Genomic DNA, 21005 nt, shown 5'->3' on the forward strand with positions numbered 1-21005 from the left:
AAAAGAGCACAACAAAAATCTGCTGGATGCAAAATGCATCAAAACATTGTTTTTCATTCCTGATACCTAAGGTTCACCCATCACTATAGCCAGAACAGTTTAGTTTTATGCCAAGCAAAGCATTGCAGTTAATATAATACCACTAAATTGCATTTTTTCCCCTCATCATTGTTTTTCAAGCTACAGAGAGGAAGTTGAGCCCTGACAAAGTCCATAGCTCAGTGTTGGGATGGGGGTGGGGGGTGGGGGGATATGTTTAATTTTAAGTTTGCTGATACCTTGTTTTAGACATCCTTTTCTGCCTTAAGAGCATTGTTAAATACTTTTCTCTGAAAGGAAATAAATCTTATCCTGTACTAAGAGTATAGGACTTAACTGCTTTCAAAGTATTTGCTGTTCTCTTGTTGCTATAGAAATGGGAGCCATCAAAAATAGTTTTTCTAAATCATCAGGAGCAGCTACATACTATAATCGATGCAAATGTAATTGCATGACATTGTAGCATAGAGAAGGAAAGATCTGCTTTACTATATTGTGTTTGAATTCTGCTGAAAAAAGCAATTAAAAGCAAGGAATAGAGATATATCAGATAGCTTTACTAGAGTTCAGCTGTAAAAATAAGCCGTATAAAACACTTACAGCTAGTTCTCAAATAATTTTAAACCATAGTGTCTTGGTTTGCACATAATGCTAAGCTGTACCGAGTATGTTCCAATCTTATCCTGAGCCAATATGAACAATCCATATTACAACTCAGCATTACTATTAAGTAGACTTAATAAGCCTAGCAGTGGGGGACAGAACAGACAAGCACTAAGTTCTGTGATATATTACAAAGCTGCACCCCTGATTTGGCTATTGAGTTATGGTTAGTACAAAACATAGTTTGACTAGAATCCAGCTGGGAAGAACTACAGGAGAAGGTAGGCATTTTTTCATTGCCTTAATACCAGTGGAGTTTAAGAACTCAGTTAAGTAGTCCCATTGTTTTCTATCTGATTTAATTAGATTTTTTTTAAAAAAACTTTTTCTCAACCTTAATTTAAACCTAAAAAATTCTTTTTGCCTCAGTTTTGATGTGTATAACGCAGTAAAACATACTTAAAAGACAAAGTTTATTTCATTAACTAGGAGGGTGTTCTCATACGAGATTAGTTCAAGTTTGTACAATCCATGGGATAGTTTAGCTCTTAATTAGCCATAGCTCGCAAGCCCAATTTAGAGAAATGATGCGAGTTATACAAGAATATCTGGAGGGCCACATGTTGTCTGACCTTGATACAAACAAAAGAAGGTGCTATATACTCTTTATTTTCCCATCTAGTCAAGCAATACTGTCTTTATTTTGACAGTAGCTGTTCTTCATTTCAGGCAAAAACCTTTCAGATACTTGTTTGCCTCTGAGCCTTTTTTTTTTAAACTGAAGATTGAGCATTATTTTAGCATGATGTGCTATACCTCTGAGCCGTGGTTTCCCCTTCCTTGCTCAGGATACGTTTTGCATTTTCAGCCATGCTATATTAGTAGCTGTTTCTTTTATAAATTTACCTGTAACATGAGGCTGGAATATGAATCATAAAGGGCTACAGCTTAAAAAGCCTGCGTAAATGTTTTTCACTACAAAAACAACCTGTATATTTTATACCATCTGTGAAACAGCATTCTTCGGTATAATGTATTATGTCTCTTGAGTTCTACCTACCTTTTCATTATTATAAAAAGAAGTTTGGGAGGGGGGAATTGAACAAAGGAAGCTACCTGTGTGTATAATGTGCTCTTCTCTACTTCAGATGTAATTAGAATTGCTAAGTGCAGAAACAGACATGTTCTTTTGTTCAGTATTAGGCAGGTAATTTACACATACAACAGGAAAGGAGACAGAAATGACAGCAGAAACAAAACAGTGAAGTTCAACTTGGATTTTAGTAATAAATCAAAGGACTATCCTCTGGGAACATTTTTCCCCTAGAGATTGCATGCAAATATTCATTTTTTACTTACCAGTGTCCCCAGATATCCAGGATAGCTTATATAGGTTTGCCAAATCGTGATGTCTCTATTATAAAACAGTAGCCAGCTGAAGGAAAAACTGCAGCTGGCTGGAGGCCATGCAAAAAAAAAATAAAATGAAACAATTGAGGAAAGTGAGGAGGATGTGACCCCTGATCAAACCATGTTTATTTAGACTGTTGCCTGGTAACTTTAAAACAACTTCCATAGCCCCTACGTCAGCCTTCCCAATCTGCTGCCTTTTGGATATGTTGGACTACAGTTCCCATCATACTGAGTCAGCAAAACGTGCTGGGAAAAATGAGCTTTTTGGTGGGTCTCAGATTCTTCGACAGAGTGATTGATGGGACATAAACACGAAAGGTTGGGAACTAAGCAAACTTCTGTAGCAGGTGTAGGTGGCTTTTTGTCTTCTGGATTTTGTGGAACTGCACCTCCCAGCATTCCTCACCATTGGCCATGTTGCCTAGGAATGAAATGAACTAGAATGAATGAAAAAGTAATTCATTCACTTTGGATAAATTAATCATTATTACTCATTAAATTAATCATTTCAGTGTCCAAAGAAAGTTGATCATAGTATTTATTCTGCATAAAGGAAAATGGAAGTACATATCAAAACACTGGGGCGATTGTATCCTCTGGAAGACTTGGTGCATTTGCTCTAAGGAACTTTCCAGGCCATCTCCAGACGTGTGTGCATGCACAGGCACTTTGCATCGCCAGCCTTCCCACCAGAAGGGTTGTCAAAACAAGCACAGGTACACCTAGGTCCAACCAGCGAAGGTTAACTTCAAGTTAATGAGCTGTTCCGTTCAGCCATGGCTTTTACCCTACAGTTCCTCAGAATTGCACTCATGGTGCCCTATGAGTGTTCCAACTGCTGCTCCCAGGGGCTGGGGAAGACGTTGAAGGAGAAGGACAAGAAGGAAATGGGAAGTATAAAACTCTGAGATCTAGCCAGCAGCCTTTCCCCATCTCCTTCATTTCTTCACTTTGTTTTGCAATGAAGGAGAAAAATGCAAGTCACCATCTTTCTCCCAATTACTTCAAAAGATCAGGGATTGTGGCAAGGTGCTATGGGGCCTTGGCTTTGGCTAGGAGCAAATCCAAGGAGCTGGGAGGTTCCAGCTCCTGTCAGTGGTCCCTCACCTCCAGAGGAGATCCTGCAAAACTCTGTGCTGCATTTCCTTTGAAACAGCAAGAGAGCTGAAAGTTTGTCCATATAGCATCATGGGGACAGAGGCCATAGTACCCATTCCAGATTAGTGCGGTCCTTGTGTGTGGAAGGAGCTAAGTTGCCCCTTGCAAGAAGATTTTGAAACATTTGACACCAGAAACAGACAAGGAGATTTTGCCACTTGCAGCAAAGGACAAGACGCTTCCCTGGTATATACACATACCACCACACAGAAGCTTAACTGAACTGGCACTGATAATGAAGCAACATCCTTCTCTTCATCAGATTTATAAAGTGCAGTCCAGGCTGTGTGCAGACACAGCTCTGTTCTCTAGCATTGCTCTGCGGTTCTCAGTGTATGCCTCTGCAGGTCAGCACCTTGCTCTGCTAATGGCAGCAAGGCCTCTCTCCTAAATCGCAAGAGCAGCTGATGTCCCCCAGATGTGCAGGGGCTGCATCTGTCACTGACCCTGGCCATGCTTCAGATAGCTGGGAATTCTGGGAGGTGCAGACCCAACACATGTGGAAGCTGTTAGGATGGGGAAGGCTGCAGGATGGGATTTGAACCTTTGAAACGTAAGGGATTTTAGATCAGTTCATGCCTCCTCTGCAGACTTCAATAATAAAAGCAGACACACTGACCTGCTTTTGACTACTAACTAAAGGTGTTATAACTCACAATCATTGAAGGAAATAACTACAACTAAACAGTTGTTTCCACACAGCTGGTAAAAAGCTAGGTGCATGAAATGTGAAGGAAGAATGAAGTTTCAGGGCTGATGCCAAGTAAAATTATTGGTGAGCAGAGGCAGGAATAAATTCTTACCATCTAGCAAAAAATACTTTGCATATTCAATACCATCTCACACCATTCAGTATCGAGCTTATTTAAAAGCATGTCAAAATATTCAAATTAGAGGCTTTTAATTTATTTTGTTCAAAATAAAGGTGATCCTAATTTTGCTAGATTGTGCCCAATGCATTTATGTGTTGTTTGTACTACTTGTGCATTAAGGCTCTTAAGCAAGGTCCTTTTTAATTTTGCTTTTTAATTTGTTTAGTTTTGCTGAAACTTGCTGTAGCAGATATGAGCACCCCCTTGGGAGGTCTTCCTCCCATTAGGAAATTAGTAAGTCTCCTTCTTAATTCCTTAAAAAAAAATGTAGCAGGAGCAACAGAATTTCCCTTAGAATTCCTTTGGTAGTCTCATGCTCAAGACATTTTTGGTATCTGCCTTTCCTCCTGAAGAGTGTTAGCTGTTGATGTGGCCTCCCAAGGGAGGGCATTGCAAACGAGCTCTTTCTCTCCTGATTTATGTCGTAAGGGATAACAGAGCAAGATCTGAGATACTCGTATTTTTAGCACACACATATCTCTGCTGCAGCATTTTCCTCCTCTTCTCCATCTCAGTGGTCCAAGACAGACCTGGGTCACCAGTACACCCCTTTCTGAAGTAAGAATGGCATTTCCTCCTTAGGGAGACAGAGGAGTTTCCTTTGTAGGATGCTGCCTCCTGATTCAATCCCCAAACCAACCTGGCAAAGCATTACATCACTTTTTAAGCAAAGTATTCTAATATTGATAGTGTATGTTTGGAGCAAAATCTAAAAGTATGATCTCGTATGGGAACTTTAGAAGCCAAATGATCATTGATTCTGGCCTGTAAAAAACAATTGTTCAGTGAAAAATTCTACAGAAAACTGAAGTCCCATTGTCTGTCTGTCTCTTTCTCTCACAGAAACATTGGCTGATAGGTTCTCAGCCAGCATTATGCTAAGCAGCCCGGCAACATGTTGGTTCAAACACAACTATCCGATGGAGATCTATAGCACTGCATAATTTACTTGAAGTAAATTAAAAAAATGTCCTCTCCCCCATTCATTCTCTTTGTATATTTGGATCCATTTTCTGGCATGTTTTAAAATAAGCCTCTCAGCAATAAAATATGTCATCCTAGGTTTTAGGAAACTATCTTAAGGAACTATACAGATTTCATAGGAGTGACTGATTAACGGAGGTCAGGAGAAGGGAAGAATGGCTACCTACTTGATACTATACATCCAACAGAGTAGCTGTGTGAGATAAACTGCTTTCGAGTGTTGATGTCTCAAGAAATGAAACATTTACTATAGAATAAAAGTCTGGTGGAAATAAGTACAGTCTGAAACTTTTTAATGTCCAAAGTGCTAAATTCAAATGGTGTTCCTGTAGTAAAAAAATGTAAGTTCACGCTAGATATTAAAAATAATTGGTGTTAGTCATGACTAAGGAAATCCCATTGTTTTTGTTAGATCTGCTTTGAATATAACTAATTTTAGATCAACCCAATATCATTATATTACATTTGCTACAAGTCGTGCCATTTGGATTTGTTCTCTTAGCCATTAAATGTCAGACCCAGCAAATTATATTTTTAAAGACAATTAAAGTTGCCAGTCAATTAAAACCAGAGATGTGCAACAATGTGAAGGATGCTCCATTTCAGTGATGTCTTGAACAGAGCACCTTTCAAAGGGTATTCCTGCAGGCAGCCATTAGGTTAAGGCCAACAGTAAGTTGCTGAATAAACAAACCAGAAGACATCTTAATCTCATGCGATAATAATGTAATCATCTTCCTCTACCAATACAGTGCAGGTAGTCCCCAACCTACTATCGCAGTTGGGACTGGAATTTCCATTGCTAAGTGAGGTGGTTGTTAAGTGAGTCACACCCGATTTTATGAGCTTTTTTGCCATGGTCATTAAGTGAATCTGGCTTCTCCATTGACTTTGCTTGTCAGAAGCTGGCTGGGAAGGTTGCAAATAGCGATCACATGACCCTGGAACACTGCAACTGTCGTAAGTGCGAGCCAGTCACCACGCACCTGCATTTTGATCACGTGACTGCAGGGGCGCTGCAACAGTCATAAGTATGAGGACCAGTCATAAGTCATTTGTTTCAGCGCCGCTGTAACTTCGAATGGTCACTAAACGAATGCTCGTAAGTCGAGGACTACCTGTATTTCCTTTTGTTAGCAAAACCAAGTGACCTAAGTTATTCTTTGACTGAGCTTTACTGGAACAATTAGAAGAAATCCAGCATGTGGTTTTTTGGCTACCTCAGGTTGGGATAAAAAATGTATTGAAACCCATACACGCGCACACACACACACACACACGCATGTATCCCTCTGAAAAGAGGGGAAAATGCTTTTAAAGGGGTGTGAATATTGTCTATCCTGGAACTCTTACAATCTTTTAGTGTGGAAAGATGTTGGCTTTGTATTTCCAAGTAACTCAAATATTTTTGGCAGTTTTAATTTACTAGACATGCAACTGTAACACCGAGTAAAAATCTAGTTTTAAATGTAACACTGGACCAACCTTTTCTGTTCTCAACGTACATAATGTCTCCGAACCTTGACATGAATACTGGTCCACAGTATCTAAGTTGGAACAAACTTAAATTTTGAGGATCTGAGGTGCCTCCCACCCCCTTTCAAATTCTTAACTGTGGCACCCACTGGTGGTCAGTAAACAAAACTACTACCATTTAATTTATAGATGATGGCTATTACTATTATTACTGTTTTGCTCTTACCAGTTTGTGCATCTGAAAATCATTATTAATTATGGCATAATGGTCATATAGCTTTGCTTGTATTCCGTCCTATTTTATATCCCATTTTATAAATTTCTTTACATGTTTTACAGGGACATGGTTGAAAAGCAATTTAGGCACTGTTGAACAAGAAGGAAGTGAAATGACCTGGACCTATATTGCCTCTCAGCTGGGCTATTGGGTTGCAGCCATGTCACCCACAAATCCAGGTGAGAGTCTTCTTTTGTTTGCTCCAGGATAAGTATATAGCATTGGGCAAATATAAAGAAGTTTGCACTATGGATTTTACCTGTTCCCCATTTTATCCTCTAGCTCTTCAAAATAAGCTTATCTAGAGAGTGCAGGGGGCCTTTTAACTAGTAGGGGCAGCATCTTTGTAATGGTATGTGAGAAAGACCTTGAGAGACGGGGCAAAGAGATGCTGCCAAGGGAATGGTCAGATAAGAGACAGCATAGCCTGCAGTTAGATAGTGGGCAGGGCAAGAGTTTCAAAAGGGCCCTCCCTAGTTTCTCGGGCTTTAAAGGGGGTGGGGAGAATTGTACTTTCAGACTTGCAAGATTTGTCAATGTAGCTTTACAATAAAGTAGAATTAGTTCATCATTACTGTGAATTAATAGTAAGTTTTGAAATGGATCGTTCCCTTCCCTTTCTCACCATCCTTCAGTGTCCTGAAAAGCTCTGGCAAGAAGTACTTTCTGAACATAGTGGGCTATGTCTTGCAGGGTTGTAAAAGGAGAAACTGCCAAAAATAGCCCTCTTACAGACATGCTGTACGACTCCTTTTTTCCAATTTTAGGCAATTCCCTTATCATTTTGGATAAGACTGTTGGCTTGTGGGGTAAGTACTTTTTGCCAGAGCTTTTCAGGACACTGAAGGATGGTGTGAAAGGGAAGGGAAAGATCCATTTCAAAACTTGCTATTAGTTTACAGTAAATTTTATATTATGCAACATTTAAATAATGTGTACATTTCACAATAACATTTTATTGATGCATCCAGGAATTCTGAAAGCAGTTTAAAGTTTGTTAAGGTTTTCCAAGTATTTTAGTAAACATTTTTTTAAAAAATAAAGTTTTAGCCTTAAAGGGATTTTATACACTGAAGTTATTTAGGTCAATAATGTTGCATTTTGGATGTCTTTAATGCTGCCAGAACAACTTCCAAATAGTTGTAGGATAATCCTCAAATTACATCATTGTTACAGTATGTGGCATGTGGCTGATTTCAGAAAATCATAGCATATGGAGGATTTAGACCCTTCCTGCCACAGATAGAACGATTTTCCCCTTAGCTCCATGAATTCTCACATAAGTATAGCACAAATGGTTACCAACTCTGATATATGATCAGTTTTAGTCCTGATTTACACATGGACAGAATGAGATAGGAATGAAGCAAGAGTTCTAAAGTGGGAAGTGGATTATATCCCAGGTCAGACTGCAAATCATGGATCCAGATTACATTTTTAGTGACTCTACTCAAGCAAAAAAATAAATCCTACAGTTAGAACATGGTTAAAACAAAGAAACGTACAGTGTCATTTCCTTGATGTGCTAATTAGACAGAAACACACTTGCATGCCTACATAGACTGAGAACGTTCCATAGTGCTATCTTCCCACCCTTTGCACAGGCTGAAAGAGTGCTTCCCATGTGACTACATCATTTGGCTGTGTGTATAGACCAGACTGTTGGTGAAATCCTGTAAAATTCCTAATTCAACTGTGTGCAGATTCTAACAATTAGAGCTGAAGGGAGTTCACCAGCCATGCTAAGTGAGATTGCAGACAAGCAGCTGAAACAAGAGGGTTGCCAAGCCCACTGGCTGACTGTTGGCCTCTTGGATCATTCATTATGTAGGCACATGTCATCTCCAAATATATGTGGCCACTTCAGGATGCCCTGCAGACAATAGCCCCGGCCCACTCTTTTGGTTGGTTCCACTATCCAAATAACATGTGTCAAAGGGTGGTGAACTGAATTGCCTACCACTTTATTTACTCACAGTGCTCTTGGCACAGGCCTGTTCTTAGGCACTGTGGGTAATTCAAATCAGCAGCATCTCACAGCTCTTGAAACCTGCGTAATCAGGGTTGCTGCTTGATACCATCAGAGAATCCTGCTAGAGGAGGATTGGGTTCATCAGATGATATTCTACTGCAAGGGGTCGTCAAAATGGGAGCTGATGGCTAAAAATACACTAAAATGGGTTAGAAAGCTTTGGATTGCCCGTCCTTGGAGTTTTAATTTTTTCCCCTTCTTGTAGGTCTCATTGTATCGAAGGACATCACTACTTACCATACAGTGTTTCTTTTGGCAATTCTCGGAGGGATGGCTCTTATACTACTTGTCTTGCTGTGCCTCCTTTTATACTACTGCAGGTAAAATATCCCATTTTTATATTTCATTTTATTTGCACAGTGGGTTGGCCTAAAGGATATGAATGGAAGGAAAAGAGACCAAATTATTTTCTATCAGCACTTTTGAGGAACACATTTATTTCTCTATGAGTGCAACATTTTAGCAAACCTTATATGGATTTATAATTTCCATACATCACCTTTGGATTCTACCTACTAGACCAGGCTTTCTCAACCAGGGTTCCATGGAGCCCTAGGGTTCCGCGAGAGGTCACTAGGGGTTCCCTGGGAGATCACAATTTATTTAAAAGATTATTTCAAATTCGGGCAACTTCACATGAAAGAGGTCAGTTTCATTCTTTATGTTTAGTTTAAGAACACTGTTAATGCATATATACAGCCCTACACAATAATTTTGTAACTTCTGGCCTATACAAATTTGAACCCAAATGTGCAAGGGTTCCCCAAGGCCTGAAAAATATTTTAAGGGTTCCTCCAGGGTCAAAAAGTTGAGAAAGGCTGTACTAGTCTCAACAAGCTACCTGAAGATTGTATGTCAGTTGCCCACAAACTTGTGCCATCCAAATAGGTTGGATTACTAGTCTAACGCATCTCCATGGCACCAGATTGAGGAAAGTTCTTTATGTGGGTCTAACTTTATCTTATTGTGCGCAGTACTTTAAGACCTAGTGGTTTTACCCTAAAGACCCTTTGAGAAATGAAATGATATTACAAATATTAGCATTTAAAATAAAATAGATCTTTATATTAAGATCCTTCTGGATGCAGCTTATGTTAATTTTTGTACTTGCTTGTGCAACAAGCCATATTATGGAGCAATCTAATTTCACAATGGAAGTAACCAATAATAGTTTATGAAACTGTAGCATTTTTATTTAAATGGAAGAGAAGTAAAAGTTCTCTCATACCAGCACAATGCAAGTAATCTATATGGCGTTTGCTGAAACAAAAACTAAACCAGGAATAGTAACATTATTTTTTTCTTTCTCTCCTAAATATTTCCTTCAGTAAAACTAGTTTGTTGTTAAAGTAGTTCTATATATACTATTATCTGTTAAAATTAAGTTTAATAGAATTATAAGGCTGACTTTCTTCTACTACGTCTGCTTCTATTATATTGTTTTCTTTTATTACAGTATCTCTTTTTGTTCTTAACATGAGTTTCAGTATTTATCTCTACAGTTGAAGTATTAAATATAATACATGGAGGTGTTTGAAAGTTAACAGCCCCTGAAAAAGGGAGATATTTGTAAGCTTGAAAAAACAAATTTGAAAAAACAAACACAAAGGGGGCAAAAAAATAAATCTCCAGTGAGGATTGAGCCACAGAACATTCAGTTTCAGTTGCAAATTAAAATCAGGAGGCCTCAACCTGCTTGAACCTCTTAAAACGTGCAATAGCTTTCTCTAACTCAGCACTCCCTGCATATAGTGGACTACAGTTCCCATAATTTGTATTAATCCATCTTGGGGAGCCAAGTTTATGATAACTAGAAGAAGGCATAGGTTGTTGAACACATAAGTGTTCACTAGACCATTCTTTTGCTGCAGGTCCCATTTAAATTAATTCCTTTTCTGTTTCTTTTTTTAACATTAGGAGAAAGTGTTTGAAACCCCGTCAACATCATAAGAAACTACACTTAACTTCAACGCTCAGTGGTGCTAAAAGGGATCAATCAACTTCTATGTCCCACCTCAATCTAGTCTTTTCCCGACGTGAATCAGAATTTCCCGGTGGGCTCTCCATTACTAGCAACAGGCATCCAGAATCTTCTGGCCACAAGGAGCTGATGGTGGCTGTCCACTTGGACAAAGGATGTTCTGGAGGAGAAGCAGATATGCATACCCCCATGCTGAAACATACTTACAGCACCTCACAGGAATTTAGCTCCCGAGAGGAACTGCTTTCCCATAAGGAAAATGACCAGAGCCGCATGTCTCTAGAGAATATGGCATCTAATGAGAGTCTGAAAAAAGATTACCTTAAATCATTGGATTCTTTTTCTATAAACCCAAGGAAGTCTCTGGAAATAATAGAAGGATATGGTTCACCTGACAAAGGAGACCACAGACACAGTTACAATGCAATGTTAGGTCGGCCTTTATTTGAGAAGCAAGAGCAAGCATCCATGAATCATATTTCTACAGGGAGTAAATATAATATTCAGGAACAAGTGTACCCCATCCCTTCAGCCCCTGAAACGGAACTTCTAGACTGCAGGTCCTCTGAATGTATGATGTCTCGCTCTGTTGACCATCTTGAAAGACCCACTTCTTTTCCTCGACCAGGTCAGCTGGTCTGTTGTAATTCTGTTGATCAGGTTAATGATAGTGTTTACAGAAAAGTATTGCCTACATTAGTCATTCCTGGTCATTATATGAAGCTTCCAGGAGAACATCCTTATATTAGCCAGCCTCTCCCTACTGATCAACCAATAGATATAGAAAGGCTCCAAGTTGAACTGTCAAGTCCTCATTCACAGCTTTTCCCACATTCACAGCAACAGATGCAGCCACAACAGCTGGCGGCTCAAGCAGTTTCCCAGCAACATTTGCAAGAAGCTGGTGCAGGTGAATGGAAACCACAGAATGTTGCTATGTCTGAATCAGTATCCATTCCAGCATCCCTCAATGACGCCTCACTGGCGCAAATGAATAGCGAAGTGCAGCTTCTTACAGAAAAAGCTCTAATGGAGCTAGGTGGAGGCAAGCCTTTACCTCATCCTCGGGCATGGTTTGTGTCTTTGGATGGGCGTTCAAATGCTCATGTTAGACATTCATACATTGATCTTCAAAGAGCTGGAAGGAATGGAAGCAACGACGCCAGCCTGGATTCTGGGGTTGACATGAATGAGCCAAAATCTGCCCGAAAAGGAAGGGGAGATCACTTACAACAAACCCACCAGCAAGTGCAGATACATCCACAGAAAGAGCAGAAAGTTCCAGACAGCAGCACTTACACGCAGCTTGTTTATTTGGATGAAGTAGACCAGAGTGGCAGTGAATGTGGAACTGCAGTTTGTAGTCCTGAAGACAATACTCTAAGATGTGTTTTGGAGGGAGGGAGCAGAAGAACAGGTGGCCAGCTGCCCAGCCTGCAGGAGGAAACAATAAAAAGAACTGTAGAAAGTTCACCAGAGCCTTTAACATGTCCAGAACATAAAATGACTGTCCATAGTGAAGTTGACGATGATAATGATGACGACGATGATGACGATCAAGGGGAAGATAAAAAGAGTCCTTGGCAAAAGCGAGAGGAAAGACCACTCATGACATTCAATCTGAAGTAACCTATGGGAGATTTTACCTTTTTTCCCCAGGAGAATATATAATTGCCAAATATTTTTTTTTCTGTTGATACTGATGGGAGGGAAAAAAAAGATGAAATAACCCTTGTGGTGGGTTACAACTGAGGTTCACTCAGATAATTTCTGTGCAAACTCATCTAGTCATTTTGCGAAGTCTGTATGAAAGTGTGACTTTGAATTCCATTTACTTGATATTGGCCATCAAGGACATTTGGACATTTTGGCATGTGGTATGGCAGATTATAACCTCAGATTTCCCTGAAAAGGGATCTATGTGAAACTTTGTTATTATTTCTTAATTCAATTGTATCATAATGATGCTACTGAAAGGGTATCTTTAACTAGAGTTCAACACTTGATGTCTACAGATATGCATTATTTCAAAGGAAGGCTATGCACTGCTGCTTTTTAGTAATCTTGTTTTTGCTTTTTCTTACTTATTTACAAGGTAGTTCCAAAATGTTGTCTGTCTTTACTGTAGTCTGCCTAGCCACCGAGTTTTATTGACATGAAACTTGACAAGCTTTTCTTGGAATTTGAAGAGCCTTTTATGAAACCAAACTGATATTTTAAGTCAGCTTTGATTCCTTCAGTCCCCATTCCAAGTGCCTTTTTTACAGGAACAATGAACAGTCTCTTCTTTTGCTAGCGCCTTGAATAATCAGATTTTTTAACGGGAAAAAAAAATTCTGAAGCCGTATCTTTTCTTTAAATTGCATGCCATCAAATGTCTCTGCTGAATGACTCCTTATTTCCAAACAGTGTATTCGCTAGTTTTGGTGTGTACTGTGGATTCTGTTTAGCAAGGATAGACTATAGGACATTTTTGAAAAACCCCAAAGTAGCCAAAATAGTTTCACTGACTGTATATATGATGTATATAGTTTCAAGTAACATGGATTTTGGACCAAGCAAGTGGACTGAATGTGTTTTAGAAATGTTGAGCAGAGTTGTTATAAACTATCCAAAAGTGCCAGATAGACTTCTGTGCTTTCTCTATATAAAACTGCTTGGTTATCCAAAAATTATAATTCAAAAATAAAGTTTTTAAAAACTGAGGATTTTTAAAAATTCCTCTTTGAAGTCACAGCATTATTATTTGAGAGATAAAATAATGAATATGTAGTAAGTGAGAGTTACGGTCAATTTGCCTATGTCCTATGAATAAATATTCATAGAATGAATATTATGAGTTATTACATCAATTTATAGAAGGAATTAATGTTCATAGAATGCAAGGCAGGACATTGTGTGATTAATTACCTTTGACATTTGCTTGTCCCTACCTTCTCCTGCATTTCTCCACAAAATTAACATTTTCAACTTCCCTGGTTCCAAGAACACTATTCTGTGGCTAGAAGTACCTGCACCAAAGTAGCCACCGAAAAGAAATTTCACTAGGCATGCTATTTTGTGGATAGGTTTAGCACATTGTTCCGTTAAGAAACGATGGCTTCTTTTAGGTTAACTCAGATGGAGGTGAACATATCGTATATCTGTGCGTGGGAGTCGGGATGTGATCTATAGTATTGAGAAGCAAAAGAGCTGGAAGAAGAAACAACCTTTCTTCCATCCAGCATGTGTACCACCAACTTTCTCTGTGATGTTGCTGTTGCTTTTCCTAAAACAGAAAAAAGCCACAAGTGATACCCAGCTAGCCACTACGAAGGTGTCTGGGATATCAGACAGCGAACTGCTGTCAGCTGAAAGCAGCAGTTTGCTGGGTTGTTGTCATACTTAACTCTTTGTCCTGTTTGGGACTCATCAGGCACCTGATGAGTCCCAGACAAGGGGAAACTGCCTGCACACTGCTTCCGGTTAGTCAACAGAAGTAAAAACACCACAGAGGATGTCTACTATGTAAAAAATCCCCCCCTAAGGGGAGGGGGATGGCTGTCGTGTGAAACGTGTATATGAGAGTGTGACATAATGTAACATCCATATCTCTGTGGTCTGAGAACTTAAGAGAAGGAAGGTGGGGAGTTGAAGTCCACGCAACTTAAAGTTGCCAAGGTTGAGAAACACTGGTCTAGATTGTACATGCCATTCTAGACCATACTGATTACAGTAATGCATTATGTCCCCGTGCCTTAAACTAAGCCACTTGTGGCTTTGGGATGAACATGCTGTGCAAGGAAGGTTAGCAAACAAACCACAGTTTGTTTTTTGCACCTCTGGACAAAATTACATGTTACTTAGGCAAATGCATTATCTCCAAAACCAACTAACATGTCATAGTAAACTGAATGTAAGAAAGGAAATTGTCTATGTAAAAATGCAGAGGGGTAAATTCAAGAAAGAATCACCAGGCTTAGGAAAAGCTTAATCACCTCCTCTTCCTCCCGTATTTATCCTTGGAAATATTCCATGCTTACCTTAAGGTTATGAGAAGACATCACAAAGATAAATTGGAACTCCATATTTGCTTTGTAATGTGTTTTGCTCTCACATAATTGATTAAAAGTAACATGCAGGGCTTCTAATAACCTAGACCCCTCTGGGGCACCATCATACGCTTCTGAAGAGGTAAAGAAAAAACATCACCACCTTTCATGGGGAGGGACAGGAGACCTAATAGGCATATCAGAAGCTTTCTTCCCCATGTTTTCTGTGTATTCCTACAGCAGGACCTCCAGCAAATCACAGTGATGCCATAACCCATGATGCCCAATGTGGATATTAATAATACCCAAAACATGGAGAAAGCCATTGTATGATTATAGTCGCTGTGAACTCCAGATGTGAATGTTTCAACCATTACAGGAGAGGATATCCCTGAGCTGATGCTGCTGGCCAGGTTAGCTCCAATCAAAGCTCTTGGCCTCCTCAACAAGTATTTCTCTGTTCCTTGGAATTACGTGTATCACCTTTTTTTTTTTTTTTTTGAGGATTTAAACAGGTCTTGGACTCATCCCTGGGGGAGCTGGGGGTGGCGGTGACCGACAGGAAGCTCTGGCGTGGACTGGTCCATGAAGTCACGAAGAGTTGGAAGCGACTGAACAAATAAACAACAACAGGTCTTGACTACTGACAGCAGAGGTTAACCTACAGCAATTAACTGACACCTTACATTAAATAGTGTCAGGTCAGTGCTTTTGTTCTGCTTCAGGAGAACAGGAGGACCTGCTCCAGAGGTCCGGTTTGGATACTTTACAGCACTCTCCATCTTCACTGTATTTAGTAGGGAACTAGTAGTGTTTTTTCTCAAAATAAGGCCTTGAACTGGTTCAGATACAACATACTGTAGTTTGAATTTCCAGGACCTCCATATGCAAAACAGACCTGCATCTGGTTTCCCAGATTTGTAGCTGTGGTTTTCTATTCCCATAAGCTGGCTCCTGTCTGTGATGCAGCAGTCTCAGCAAGTGAACTAATGGCCCCCATGGATTAGTGATTGACAGAATTTCCTCTTTTCCTCTTCCAACCAGAGATGTCACATTGATGTTTTGATCCTTCCCTTCCGAAGCCTTCCCTCGGTGTAGGTGGATATTTACAGCACCAAAAGAGGACACTTTTGAAGGCTGCCTTTGAGACATGAGAGTGTCCTCCACAGACTCAGTCGAACAGCCACTCTCCAGGCAACGTAACTCGTTCTTAGGCTTGCAAAGGGAAAAGAAGGACTTATTTCTGCCTCTAGTGATTCATCTAGGCAGCAACTCCTGTTTTGGGCACTTCATTCTGGGACTCTCTGAGGGCCTTTGCACTAAGCAGCAGCAGCTTTTAGACTCATCCAAGGTTAAATTAACTATGGTTTACTCCAGACAATATAAGTAGTTCTTGACTTATGACCACAATTGGAATCAACTTCCATCGCTAAGCAATGTGGTCGTTAAGTGAGTCATGCCCGATTTTACGAACCTTTTTGCTGCGATGGTTAAGCGAATCCTGCTTCCCCATTGACTTTGCTTGTCAGAAGCCCCCTGGGAAGGCCACAAATGATGATCATGTGACCCCAGGATACTGCAACTATCATAAATGCATACCAGTTGCCAAGTGCCTGAAATCTGATCATGTGACGATGCTGCAATGGTCGTAAGTGCGAGGACCAGTCATAAGTCATTTTTCAGCACCATCATAACTTCAAATGGTTGTTAAATGAATGGTCATAAGTCAAGGACTACCTGTATTCATAACACACTGAACTATTAATCAGCTATGTGGCCTGAGTTCACAGAATACCCTAAATTAAAATGCAGCTACATATTTCTTTTGGGGACGCGGTGGCGCTGCGGGTTAAACCGCTGAGCTGTCGATCGGAAGGTCGGCGGTTCGAAACCGCGCGGCGGGGTGAGCTCCCGTTGTTAATCCCAGCTCCTGCACACCAAGCAGTTCGAAAACATGCAAATGTGAGTAGATTAATTGGTACCGCTTCGGCGGGAAGGTAACGGTGTTCCGTGAGTCATGCTGGCCACATGACCCGGAAGTGTCCTATGGACAATGCCGGCTCCAAGGCTTAGAAACGGAGATGAGCACCGCCCCCTAGAGTCGGACTCGACTGGACTTTACGTCAAGGGAAACCTTTACCTTTACCTACATATTTCTTTCTTCTTTATTAGATTGATATCCCACCTTTTGTACAATAGCTCAAAGTAGTATATACAGGAAACTCCCCCCCCCCGCTTTTTCCTCCATAACCACCACCCTGTGAGGCACACTGGGGCGAGAGAGAGTGACTGGCCCAAAAGTCACCCAGGAGGCTCCATGGACCAGAACCCAAGTCACCCTAGTGCCAATCCAGCTCCTTAACCACTACACCACACTGCCTCTACTAGTTCTTGGCTGACTACTGCCATTATCTTTCAGCCCCACCAGCCTCACAGGGTGATTGTGAGGATAAAATGACATACAACACATGAACTGCACTGAGGAAAGACAGGATAAATATACAGTAGTACATAAATAAGTAGGAGGCATCAGCCAAGCAAATCAAGGAGGTTAAAAGAATTCAAATACTATCCTAGGTCATACATCTTTATTAGACCCAAAGACAGACATGGAAGTGTACACATCTCTTCATTCGGCAAGATGCTAAAAAAGTTGAAATGAGGAAAATGGGGTGGGGGGAGAGAAGGTTTTGCTAGATTTTGATACTGAAGTCTGCAAGGTCAGAGTCCAGAAAGAAAAGTGGGAGGAGGGTGCAGATAAATTCAGAATACAGTAGAACAAAGGATTAGGCTGAAAAACAACAACAGGGAACTGATCTTCTTCTTTAAAAATCAGTGGGGGTAGGGGGAATAATCCATCTGATTCCACCCTAAAGCAAAAACCAGATTTTGTGGCAGGTTAAAAAAAAATAGGAGAAAGAAAAAGACTGAAAATCATTTTTAGTGGGAGCGCTAAGAAAAATAAGTTGGATAGAACAGATTTCCCTAGTAGCTGAGGGGGGGAGGCTCCGCTGAGAATAAACTCCCAGCTTCCTTGCCTGCATCCATACATGGCTGTTAATCACACAGCAAAGACTTCTGAACATTTACGGACTGAGTGATTAAATGTCTATAACATCGCAACGCTACAAATCTGAACTGGCTGCTCCTTTCTCACACTAGCACGTGCCTTCTCCAGGGAGCATTTGACTGTTTCACAGTTGTCTTTTTGACTCAGCTGCTGGCAGGGGCCACAACAGTTGCAATTAACTGGGACTCCAGACTTTTTGATAGCCTCTTGGCAATCTTCCTCATAGCCACCATAGGCCAAGGTTACTGCTCAGTAAACAGTGACATCTGCTCGGTTGTCCTTTCCTGGGCTTACTGCTTTATTGTTTGAAACGAAGCCATTAGCAGGCAGAATGTAATCACGGTGTGCAAATGGGGCACTTCTCATGAATAAAACAGGTACCCAAATAAAAAACATGATCATAATTTAAGGCATCCAGTTTGGGATAGAGAAGTTGGGTGATGTATTTCGCGTCATTGAACAAAGTAAGTATTGATGAAGACTGGGGATAAAAAGGCTCCGTTTTCCAAAATATTGGGTTTAGGGAGAGAGTAAAGGAGTTATTTGTATTTAATTTTCTTAACCAAATAGTATTTATACAGGCTCCCCCCAGGCTCACAGAAACCCTGCATAAATCGCAGTTTTAACACTCAGTCACAAACTATAACTTGCAGCATACACTTTTTTTCCAGGAGAGAAAGGGATCAACTCAGTTTAGAATACAGATATATAGTAACAAATCATTGAACAGATATTGAGGTCCTAGGTGGTAAAATCACAGGGATTTTAAAAAGTTCTGGAGGGGTAAAAAATGCACCTAAAAGACCATTCAGAATAGAAACACACAACCATTTATTTTAATGTAAATGAAATAAAATTGAGGTTTTGTGTTGGCCCCACCCACTTTGGGAAATGAACTTAAAGGCCAAAGATATTCTTTGGCCAGAAAGAAGTTGTGCACACCCAATTAAAAGGATAGCTAGGGGTACAGGGGTCTATTCCTAACAATGTTAATGCTAAAATGACAAAACCCAAAATATTAAACCGCCTTTCTTACCTGCAATGTTGCACATAAGGGATGAAGTTTGCATCATGATGTTGCAATGCGTTTTTCTCTCTCTAACTCTCAACACACACAGTTGCCGGGGGACGAGGGTTACGTCATTTCTGGTGAGATCTTTTCCCTAGTCAGGTAGTGTAAGCAATCTTTCAGATAAATGTTGGTACTACACTATTTAGGATTTTAAAGGTGGCAACCCAAACTCCCAAAACTTTGCAGAGGAGCAGCCTCCAACGCATAGATTGCCCCCCCACCCTGCCTTCACGGATCAGCAGCCTGACTCAGGATACCTCCTTCACTATCAACCATCATCAAGTAGCAGATCAACTTCAGCATATATGGTCTTGCCTGCCTGGGAAGCCTCTTTGGAAATTGAAATTTTCCAGTATTTTTAAGCGGCCATGCCAAAAAATGGAAGCATGGCACTAATCACAAGGCTACCAGAATTGGCTGAACTAGCTATAGTACAAACCTTATATGTACTCATTGAGAGCTCAGTAAAATACTCATTCTATAGGTAGTTAGATTTAGACAGTGTCTTCAAAGGATCTTTAGCATATTCTGAAAAAATCTTATTTACTAAGAATTGAAAAGTAACGCTTGAAGACATGATGCTGTTGTCCTGAATGTTAAAAAAAAAACAACTTGAATGCACACCATCCCAATTTTACTCTGCCCTTCTACAATGTCATCACGATGGTGACTTCTTTTCCATCCTTCACCATCATTCTTGGCATAAGCAGCAGCCACACCACTGCTGCCCACCGCTAAAGCTAGGCAGAATCCTACGCATCAGCTGTTTGACAGGGGAGGGAACAAGAGTTGCAGGATATTAACTGACAATCATAGAAACCTGACAGCTTCCACAAAGGATCGTAAAACCCTAGTTCTCAGCCAACTGGACCTAGCACAAGCTACGAACCCATCAGAAGCAGACAGGTCAAAGGCCAGGGAAGAGATCAAGGCTTTCCAGCACACTTAGCGTTAGATGAACAATATTTCTCCCGTTAAAGAGGAAAGCACTTTTAAGTTGGGCAGACTTGCCTCTTAAAGTTCTTTTCCAAAAAACACCCTTGCTTCCAGAACGCACGTTGTGAATGCATGGAAGCCTCAGGCGCATTTTTTTAAAAAATAAGAGGAGGAATGCTGTATATTTAAAAAAATGCAGAAGAAAGATGGTAGCATCATTTCAAATTAACTAAATTTTAAACAAGAGTCTGATGCAGACATTTCTTTTGTGACCTATATTTGGTGGAAATAAGATTTATTTTGGTATGCTGTCAATTGCCTTTTAAGACATATTTGATCAAGTGCTCATTTGTTCTTTTGCTTATTAATTTGTAAAACTTACATAAAGATGTTGGACATTTCAGGACAAAAATGACTCCCCCCACCTTTAGAAGAGTCACCCCCTCATCTCTCTTAGGGAGAGTTACTTCTGTGGTTTGCCACCTGCTATTCTGGTATTTACTCTGCTGCCTCCTATGAAAAACACATTTAAAATATGCGGCCAGGGCAGAGAAACGAGGAATGCCGCAAGTTCGCAGCGTGACACGGTTCCGAAGCTCGCTTCAGCTTATACGGCGCCCCTCTCACTTGGCTACTTTCGCACGACAGGCTGTTCACCCCTAAGGTGGTTTGCCGGATTTTGGCTACGCGTGCATGAACCAATCTACTGTGGCTTACTCAGCAACCCAGGTTCAAGCGTCGCGGCTTGGCGGGGACAGGACGCAGCCGCCATCTCTCGGTCTAACCTACCTCACTGGGCTGTCGCGTGGATAGAATTGCAGGGGCCGAGCACCGCGCGCGGATCCTGCTGGAAGGGCAGGCTGGCGAAGGCATTCACTGAAGAGCCATTGTCCTTCGCAGCCCCAGACCCAGCTCCTCCGACGAGCAGGAGCGCGCCGCGGGAGACCGCTACCTGCGGAAGATGAATCTTCGCCCGGCGTCGGCCGAGCGAGGGAGGGAGGGAGGTCGGCCGCTAGGGGGCGCTCCTCCGGCGGCGGCGGCGCCCGCCCGCCCGCCTGCCT

At 40.8% G+C, this 21005-nt stretch overlaps 1 protein-coding gene and 1 long non-coding RNA gene across 3 annotated transcripts in view; one reads left to right on the top strand and one right to left on the bottom strand.

Moving 5' to 3' along the window:
- The window catches only part of FAM171A1 (family with sequence similarity 171 member A1), a 64343-nt gene extending 50677 nt beyond the window's left edge, over nt 1-13666 (top strand). For both annotated transcript variants that reach the window (XM_063303575.1, XM_063303576.1), the window contains exons 6-8: nt 6885-7001; nt 9060-9174; nt 10772-13666. In XM_063303575.1, coding sequence (XP_063159645.1) covers nt 6885-7001; nt 9060-9174; nt 10772-12464 — 1925 coding nt within the window. In that variant the 3' untranslated portion in view covers nt 12465-13666. The remainder of the gene's footprint in view (nt 1-6884; nt 7002-9059; nt 9175-10771) is intronic.
- LOC134497721 (uncharacterized) lies at nt 1966-20986 on the bottom strand. The gene is made up of 4 exons (XR_010067938.1): nt 20734-20986; nt 18973-19099; nt 9092-9223; nt 1966-2476 (listed from the first exon to the last, which is right to left on the bottom strand). It is a non-coding gene; the product is annotated as an uncharacterized LOC134497721 (long non-coding RNA).
- Nucleotides 20987-21005: the final 19 nt, after the last annotated feature.

This window comes from Candoia aspera, chromosome 4 (assembly GCF_035149785.1).
Source record: "Candoia aspera isolate rCanAsp1 chromosome 4, rCanAsp1.hap2, whole genome shotgun sequence".
Taxonomy (NCBI): Eukaryota; Metazoa; Chordata; class Lepidosauria; order Squamata; family Boidae; genus Candoia; species Candoia aspera.